This window comes from Fistularia commersonii, chromosome 1 (assembly GCF_037954325.1).
Source record: "Fistularia commersonii isolate RoL2024-O1a breed Wild chromosome 1, RoL_Fcom_v1.0, whole genome shotgun sequence".
NCBI classification, from domain to species: domain Eukaryota; kingdom Metazoa; phylum Chordata; class Actinopteri; order Syngnathiformes; family Fistulariidae; genus Fistularia; species Fistularia commersonii.
In genome coordinates, this window is record NC_141284.1 from 19,790,085 (window position 1) to 19,799,686 (window position 9,602).

Here is a 9,602-nt window from a genome sequence, read left to right on the forward strand (position 1 = left end):
GGGTAAAAAAAGAAATTTCTAGAATGATCTGTGCGAGGAATTGGTTCACCGATTAATTTAGATATTTTTCTAATCTGTTCGAGAGAGCCGCTCGTGCATTTCAGTGGTCAGGCTCTGTGATTCATCGTGCTGTCGAACTGTGCGGCGTTACAGGGGGGTTTTGCCTGATTGTTCTGTTCATCTTAAACCATTGGGAAGTGCGTTATTTTTTTTTTCTTATTCACAATTGTCCTACCAAGGGCTGCAGATCCCTTGACCTTAAGCTAAAATCGTGCACGGGGATTAATCGAATTTGACAGTTTTGCGAGTAAATCATAAGGGCGAGGTTGATAACGGTTGACTGCATCATCTCAGCACACAGTGTGAGTCGTCCGCCACGGCCGGGTGGCAGCGGCCAGGATGACTGCATGTCTGCAGGCGCAGGGTGCCACGCCCGCCTAAAGGGCTCCCATCGCGGGGAAGCGGGGGAGCCATTGGTCGAGCATCACCATGGCAATGTGATGACGTCTTCTCCCTTGCTCTAATTGGAGGAAACCCCGTGGCCCCAATCGCTGCACCGTTCCGTGCGGCCAAACTATAACTGAGGGTCCGCCCCCTTTTCCCGTTATCGACGGCGATTGGTCGATGCTGCTGGAATTTCCCGTCGATCATCTGAAATAGGATTTTTCAATTGGACAGTCGGCGCACATAGGCTCCACCCCCAGCCAGCAGTTCCGTTAGATTTTCACTGCCACAGCCGTTCCTTGCCTTTCTGACCACTCTATCTAATCGGACCAAATTGGAAGGCGATCTTGGATCACAGTTGGTGAGAAAGGATCGATGATTTTTCCGTTTTATTCCCATATGTATACTTGTCTGCATTTCCCGTGTCAAGTGCCAAGTTGTGGCCCGATAGTTTTTGTGGTAGGACTTACGGTGGTGTGACATTTGAATTGATAGGAGTGGCCCTTGTAGCTAACGCCAGCTAGCTTTGCTAACGTTCAAGCGAGCTAACGTTACGGCAGACCGCTTTGTGGCGGATTGCCGTGGGAGACGGGATGCCAGCTCCCGGTGCCAGCCCTACCCTCCCTTTTTTTTTTTTACATTCAAACCATCAGCATTGTCTTTTGCGCGTTTCGTTATGCCGCAATTGACCTTTTAATCGAAAAATATAAAACAAAATGCTGTAGAATCCTCTAGCATATAACGACCCATCCCCGGAAATGTAATTCCTATTGCCAGACGCGCCGTGCCTTGACAACTGATGCTAGCTTCCATGGGCTGCGCCGGTTGCGTCCATGTTTCCAGCACTGACGGCAGGTTGTCTTCTCCAGCCGTTACAATTTAGTTTTTTCATCACCTTCTCATTCTTATCCTCTTTTTTTCTCCCCTAGCTTACCGCCGCTGTCGGATTACTTCTCACCACCCCTTTGCTTCACCCAAACTTCCAAGTTCACGACCGCCGCCTTCTCCCGGATTACTAATTTATTAGTCCCCCCCCCCAATACATAAACAATGGATAAAACGGATCTTATCCAGAGGGCCAAGCTGGCTGAGCAGGCTGAGCGCTACGACGACATGGCACAGTGGATGAAGGAGGTCACGGAGAAAGGAGGCGAGCTGTCAAACGAGGAGAGGAACCTGCTGTCGGTCGCCTACAAGAACGTGGTCGGGGCGAGGCGGTCTGCATGGAGGGTGATGTCCAGCATCGGAATGAAGGCCGAGGCCAACGAGAAGAAGCAGCAGTTGGTCAAGGAGTACCGGGAGAAAGTGGAAAAGGAGCTTCAGGAGATCTGCAACAACGTTTTGGTATAATTGAAATCTTCTTTTTCTAAAGCTGCTGCTTTAATCCACTCTGAATGTTTGGGAGATTTGTTATTTCAATTCTCTCGCCTTTGCAGTTAGTACTCTTAGATAAAAGTAATGCATCATCGTTCTGCATTAATGTCAGTATGTTTTGTTCTTCAGTCATTTTAAAGAACACGTTGAATTTTCAGTAGCCATTTTTTGATGTTTCCCCGCTGGGTTTTTGGTGTTCTTAATCATATCCCATTCCAGGTTATTTATTTTGACTTAATGCAGTAACTCAAAATTTGAAGGAAAAAAAGCATATCATTTCAATTTGCTGAGTGAAATGGAAAGTGCTTAAGTATTGCTTTTCCGTCCTCAGAGTGGGGTTGGAGAATCTAAAATTTCCTTAGCCAAAGGTGGACACCAGACCATCAGTTATTACTCTGGCAAAAGATTATTTGGGTCCAGGCTTCTTCTTCTTTTCCCTTCAGGGGTCCCCACAGCGAGTCAACCTTCTCCATCTATCCCCATCTATTCTCTGTATCCTCCTCTCTCACACCCAGCAACTGCGTATCCTCTCTCACTGCGTAAATAAATCTTCTCTTTGGTCTTCCTCTAGACCTCCCGCCTGGCACCTTCAATTCCAATAACGTGTATGAAACGGCATCTGCCCGGTTCCCGGTTTTCTGTTTGTTCCTCTGCTGAATCCATCGAGCATTTAATTCCATAAGCCATGTAACCATGTAGTCCTCCCACAGTTCCTATCTTTTGGGAGTTTTGACATAAATGTTCGGATTTAAATGCAGAGGGTGTGAACTGAGCAAGGTCATCTTGACTAGTCCAGCATCTAGGTGTGTCTGACTGGGTGGATAGTGAAACAGGGATCCGCACATGACAAATGCTGAATGTAAGTCATGGTCGTGCTATTCATCCATGCAGCCTCATCTGGCAGATAGAAGCTTAATGCGGTAATCCATGTGCAATAATTGGCATGCTTAAACAAACTGTAATTTGCAACAGCTAGTTTGTACAGATCATGGGAAATGACATGCTCCCGCAGTCCCCTTTGTTGTAATCATTGATTTCAGTGCTGATAATAGAATTCCATACAGACACCGCATCCCAGGCGAAGATTTACTGAAAAGCCAGGGCATATGCTTTCACCTCTTGTTTAATGTGGCACAACGGCGGGGATTGGTGATTTACATGATTTCTAGTCTTTCTTGGTGATGGATTAGAGAAGATCTGGATGGACGCTTAACTGCAAGATCGAGAATTTTCCTGTGTGGCTGTCTGCCCTTAAAAAGCTGCAGGGTCTATTTCAGCCAGCTTCCCCTGTGTTTTCCTAGGAGGATGAGCTTGCATGGTCATGACTCAGCCCATCATTATCTCATCTAGTGAATGTTAACAGAGGTTGTGTCAAGTCTCATGCCTTGACTTGTCTCTAGTAGCTTGACAAATTAGTTACGCACCCACAAAGGCAGAGGAAGGGAGACGGCAATAGACGAGAAGCTAAATGCACATTTCTTGAAGTGGCCGTATGCTTATCACAAGCATCAGATTGTCTCCTGACAACACAAAGCTAGTATGCTTTAATGTGTACATTTGCCTTTGGGTCCGTGTCATCTCCGATCAAATCACTAACCCTGACTATAGTTGACACTTCCGAGAGCATACAGGTAAATATATTTTTGCAGACAATGTATCCCCACCGACAGGAAAAGGCGCTAAAGCCTCTTGTACCCCACTGTCTTGATTTTAGTATCGACACACTCTTAGTAGGAGATAATGCAACGTCATTGCAGAGAAAATGCAGGTTTGCTTTGATTGTGTTTGGCTTGAATCTCCACAAATGAAGGGAAGACCAGTAGCCACTTTCAGGCAGACATGCAATGGGTGTGAATGTAGGTCTTCAAACATATCAACCATTCACTGAATGCCAGGGAAGAATGCCGGCACTTGAGAAAAATTTGTATTTGATTTGCAAGGTATGCAGTGTGGAGATCACATGTCCCTCACGTACGGTGAATGTATGTCATGATGGAGCTTCAATCTGTTGCATCTGTACAAAAGAAATTACTCTGAAACCCACACAAATAAGTCAACCGTGGCGCCTCAGAGCCCAGCATGTCACTGCGCTTTGCATTGGCTGCATCCACTGGGAGAGGAGACTCCGCTTACAGAACTATGTGAAGACAAGTGGGGGAAATTCAGAGGTATGCAGGTGTCCGGAACAATGGGAAGGCCAAAATTCACCTCTCTTGTTTCCATTCCGCAATCCACGATATACAATACGGACATTGTATTCTGAGGTCTCCCCAGTGTGACATGAAGGAATGCTTCTTTTTTTTTTCTTGGTCTTAACATAAACAAGGCATGGTAACGGTGCCGTTCAGCAGTACCTGCTAAGCATTCCACTGAAAGCGCTTTCAAGAGGCTTGAGGCAAAACCACACTAGTGGGCAGCTGTAAAATGTTTGTGACATTTCCCCAAGTCTGGATTTTGTCCCACAGCTACTCTGTGTGGGGTAACACCAGAATGTCGAGAGTACAGTTTTTTTTTTAAAGTGCCCTACATTCTTTACAACTGCATTTCAGTTGCCTTTTTTTTTCTAGTTGACATCTATTCTGTACATCAAAATGAAGCATTCAAAAGGTTCATTAGGTTATTCCAAATGATCCTTACAGTAGTTACAAGCAAGGGCTGCAGTAGTCAAATAAATCATTTAAGTCACACTTGAGTTGGGAATGTTGCAAAGAATACTTATTCTCTGACATGTAAAGTCAGATGTAGAACGACTCCTAATTAGCCAGCAGCACCGTCCCTGAGTGCTGCGGACAGTGATTCGCTTAGTGTGAAAGCACAGGCTGTCTATTGTACAGAGCATGCAGAGAAAGAAAAATGCCGCGCTTTTGAGGCATACATATTTTGGCTGAGCCAATCTTTGTGTCGGTGCAGGGCTCTGGGGGTGTGGCTGCCGGGATGGCCCCGGCCCCACCTTCACTCTTGACGCTTTGGAAAAGAATTCTCACTTGGTGGGAGTCAGTCCTGATTAAAACACAAAACGGCATCACTGCATCAAAAAATCTGAAGATGTTCGGCACATTGAGTCACAAATTAGTCAAACGTAAATATTTGCAAGTGGTATATGCAACCAGAAGTTTTAAAATAAATGATCCCAGAGTATTGCCAGTTACAGGTACATTTGTATCTGTTGCCATCAACATGTCATATTTTCAATGGATTGTCAAATCCAGGAGAGGTAGTAGTCGATATATCAATCGATCTCTTTCTCTAAATTGTTTAGATGTGAGTGTCTAGAGGTTTCTGATTGCTTTTGCAATTTTTAGTGAGATACTTGGTCTATAAAATGATTACAGAATATGATCCATGAAAGCGAGTCGTGTTTTTTTTTTTTTTTGACACAATTCTGTCGACTTCCCTGTTTCAGACATCATGTTTGGCCTTTATTCTGGCACTCTGATTTGTAGAAGGTTATTTTTCGCAGGGAGCAGGTAGTCCACATGATTTAACGGATTACCTCCTAAGTTGAACATATATAATGACCGGTATGAGATCTACCTGTTGAATCCGGACTGGTGGCATTTAAGGGCCTTTGCATTTAAGGGCTTTTCAGTTTTTGTGCAGTGACTACAAATAGGTTGCTTGAAGATTATGTAATGCTACGCGCCCCCCCCCCCCCCCCCCCCCCCCATCTTTTTTTGCTGCATAATCCCGTTAGTACATTTCTGTTAGAAATACGGGATTGTTACAAAAATTGCTTGAAATAATCTGGAGGATCTTCCATGTTTTGTTCACCTGGTCGTAACTTTTTCATCCCACAGTCCCTGCTGGAGGACTTTTTGATTCCAAACTCTACAAATGCTGACAGCAAAGTCTTTTATCTAAAGATGAAGGGGGACTACCACAGATACCTTGCTGAAGTCGCTTCTGGAGATAACCGAACAAGTGAGTTTGCCGCATCACTCAGATTAATTAGAAATTTCTAGTGGCTTCTTTCATCATGCAGCTGGCATTGGCAGTTTGAAACCCAGAACTGAAGCACTGAGTTAACACTGCTCAAACAGTGTCGATTTGGAAGTTGCCTCTGTAGTATGGACTGCAAGGTTAACACTACAACTATTTAAAAAAAAAAGAAAAATCCCAATTTTTCAGATTTGAAGGGCTGCAGCTACAATTTGCTATTGAACATGGACATCAAAATCATGATTTTGTTGTCTGTGCTAGAAACAGTTGAGCAAATGCAGTTTTGCATTTGCTAATCAACTAGTATCTTCATTAGTCAAGCAGATAGATCCTTTGAGCGCCCTTTCATGAAACACAGGTTTTGTGTGAGAATAAGATTTTAAGATGGGTTAAAGGTTGTATTGTTGTATTTCCAAATATTCTGGAAAGCTACTCAAGTGTTTTGAGGACCTGGATTAGTCATGTCAGTCATCAAAACATGTGTGGACCTAATTTGGCTTTTTACATTTGCAAATATAAGCAATGAGTTTCGGGCACTACACACCCAAATAAGGAATGTGCGAGTTCTTGCAAAAGACAGGAAGTGAGTTTGCAGGTCATTGTGTCACAATCATGGGAGTTTAGGGCCACCATCTATTGGACAAGTTGGCAGCCCCTAGCTTTCATTCTGGGGAAACTTCAGTTTCATTAAATTTTCGTTCCAGTAGCCATTGCTCTTCTAGTACTGTGTTTTGCCACTCTGTTATTTGGATTGAGACTTTGACGTATCGGATATTAGTTCTGACATACATTTCCTGCTGTCTCATCAGTGTTTTAGAATATGAATTAACTGTATACAGTGAACGCTTCATTCAAGAACACTTGTCTGTAATGTATACGCAAAAAAAGCATTACATCTGAGTAGTGTTCACATACGTAGATATATGTATCAAGTGACCCATGGTTCTATTTTTATTTACTGGCCCCAACATGTGTGTGGGTGTATATGCATTGATTGCTATATTCCCCTGCGTCTGCTTCCTCTGCCAGAGACAATTGAGGCCTCACAGAAAGCGTACCAGAAAGCATTTGACATCAGCAAGAATGAGATGGACCCAACACATCCCATCCGCCTGGGTTTGGCGCTTAACTTCTCTGTCTTCTACTATGAGATTCTCAATTCCCCAGAAGATGCTTGCGAGCTGGCCAAAAAGGTTTGAGAAGTTGCCTAATTAACGAGTTACTTTATCTTGCCCTCTACTGTGTTATGTTAAATCTGTCTACATTTATTTTTTTTACGTGCAGGCATTTGACGAGGCCATCGCCGAGCTCGACCGACTAAATGAGGATTCCTACAAAGACAGCACCCTTATCATGCAGCTTCTCAGAGACAATCTGACAGTGAGTGTCCAGACTGTACATGGCACAGCAAAATCACGATTGCCATCTGTTAGTCCGTGTGAAAGTTCCAGTACATCACTTTAGCAAACTGGAACAGTTTCACTTACTGACGAATACCACTGTCGTTTACATAAGTTTGTGTGCATCTCTCTTACAGTTATGGACATCGGACAACGCTGCTGAGGAGGGAGACGCCGGAGAGGGAGATGCTGGCGAGACTGAGAACTAAAACGATCCAGTCCTCCGTGTAGGGAAATATGTCCAAAAAAAAAAAACAAGAAAATGGAGAAAAAAAAAAAAAAAAAAAACTTTTTACACATCCTTCATTCCTTAATGCTCCACTTAAACATTCTACCAATGAAACCCATTAATAAAAACATGTTGTCATGAAAACAATGAAAAAGAAATCTTTCACAGTGCAGATCAGGACAACTATTGGTGAAGAGAAACCTCCCATTCCCTTGGTTTATGTGTGTCTCGGCCTTTCCATTTGTGCAATTTCAGCTGTAGAAAAGTATTGATAGTTTGACTTGGTATTAAGGTTTTCTGCCTCTTCATAGAGCTAGGAGTTTAGGTCCCACCATTGAACAACCGAAAGCTCATCACTGGTGGAAGTTTGGATTTCTTTTTTTCCAGGTAAGAAGTTAGGTTCCTCGTATTGTCCCCCCCCCCCTTTTAAAATAATGTCTGTCTTGAAAGTTTTGTGGTACGGTTACAGCAGCTGAAAGCCAACGTCAGATTCAATATTCATTCTGCAGGGAAAGACAGTGTTCAATACATGCAGGAGGCAATTGTTAATCATAGAGAGCCACGTAGTAGCCCATTGAATGAATCCTCACTTTGCCACTCTTTATTGAAGCATGTCTGTTTGGGGTCAGGTTTGTCTGACCAAATGTCAGGATTATTTTTTTTAATGGGAATGAGACAAGTCTGTCTGCATGTCTTGAGATATTACACTGGAATGGGAACAAATGCTGTAACACACACTAATCCCAAGTGTTAACAACTTTTCAATGCAGGTTTGTACACATCCTGAAAGAGGGTGATCTGTTAGTCTGTCCAGTGATTGTTATTAGAGATTTGGACCACTATTGTTTTGCTATTCATTCAATTGTAGTCCCCCAAAGCCTTGTGGAACCATTTGAATTCCAATGTCTCTGCTCTGTTAACATGAATAAAACATTTTATAAACCTGACTGGTTCTTTGTCTCTTACTTAATGCAGTGTGGAGTGAACCTCTTGTCAAATGCAGATAGTAGTTGATAATAAGCAAGACCAAAACAAAGTCTTGACTTTTGCATAAGTAGCCATCAAATAATCTCAACCGAAACTGTTTGTATAAACTAATTGTTCACATTTTATATTAATGACAGTTGATTTCAAAATGGAGAATTCAGAGCTGAGGTAGCCTCCAATGCTATATCTATTCTAATATAACAGGAACCTGACTGACAAGGAGGCTCTCTGTTAAGAACCAGAACATAAAAGGAAATGCTTCCCCAGGCTTTTCCATTTCCTAACCTCAAGCTGCAATTACAGCTATATTTCCAATTTCTAATTGCTCTATGAGATGAGCCTGATTGTTTCCTCTCTCCCCGTATTCTTTACCTTGCGCTTCCTCACTAGTTCCTGATGGTCCATGTCTCTCCTTGCCAGCTCTTAGTTCCTGAGACTCCTGTGACACCCATTCACCAAAGACCCCTACCTTTTGAGTGTCCTCGTGTTTGAGTCAGGCACACTTTCCTTTAACATGACAGCATTAAGAGTGTCATCAATATAAAACTTGAAATTATCGCCATACTTTGTTCAACAAAGTATTGTTCTGAGATACACCATTTATCTGAAAACTTTAGAACAAATCAAAATGAGTATTTCCTCGGAAACCTCTGCTTTTCCTTTTGGCTTTTACCTCCAGGGGTCAGCACAGCAAATCAACCTCCTTCCATCTAACCCGCTATCATCTTTTCCTACACCAACTAACTTCATGTCCTCTCTCACCACATCCGTAAATCCTCTTGGTCTTCACCGTCCCTCCTCTGTACATGACCAAACCATCTCAGTCTGGCCTCTCTCCAAAATAACTAACATGTGTTGTCCCTTTGATAAATGAATTCCTGATCCCATCACCCTGGTCATTCCCAAAGAGAGCTTCAACATCTTCATCTCTACTGCCTCCAGCGCTGCTTCCTGTCTTCTCTTCAATGCCACTGTCTTCAAACCATACAGCATTGCTGGATATTCTTCTATCACTATCGCAGTACATTTCCTCCTTAATCATCTTAACCTTTCCATACATCCTTTCCATCTCTCTCTCTGTTTTGCCAACCTGTATAATCATTCTTTCCCTCCTACTGTCCAAACTAGCATTATGTCATCATACGCCCTTTGTTTTGCCTTTGCTACCTCTATCTTTACCTTACGCTGTATCTCCCTGTACTCCTGTCCACTCTCTACAGTCCCCTCAG

General features: G+C 43.1%; 1 protein-coding gene across 1 annotated transcript; it reads left to right on the forward strand.

Moving 5' to 3' along the window:
- Positions 1-706: 706 nt before the first annotated feature.
- LOC147237747 (14-3-3 protein beta/alpha-A-like) lies at positions 707-8,333 on the forward strand. The gene is made up of 6 exons (XM_086153429.1): positions 707-805; positions 1,374-1,788; positions 5,616-5,739; positions 6,787-6,950; positions 7,042-7,137; positions 7,295-8,333. Exons 2-6 carry the CDS (start codon positions 1,495-1,497, stop codon positions 7,364-7,366), a joined length of 750 nt encoding a protein of 249 aa, XP_086009555.1. The 5' UTR covers positions 707-805; positions 1,374-1,494; the 3' UTR covers positions 7,367-8,333.
- Positions 8,334-9,602: the final 1,269 nt, after the last annotated feature.

Bases quoted from the DNA above. Each gene is read 5' to 3' on its own strand.
- LOC147237747 (XM_086153429.1), top strand. From the start codon at position 1,495: ATGGATAAAACGGATCTTATCCAGAGGGCCAAGCTGGCTGAGCAGGCT. The intron at 1,789-5,615 runs GTATAATTGAAA...TTCATCCCACAG, and splicing joins AGATCTGCAACAACGTTTTG to TCCCTGCTGGAGGACTTTTT. The intron at 7,138-7,294 runs GTGAGTGTCCAG...TCTCTCTTACAG, and splicing joins TTCTCAGAGACAATCTGACA to TTATGGACATCGGACAACGC.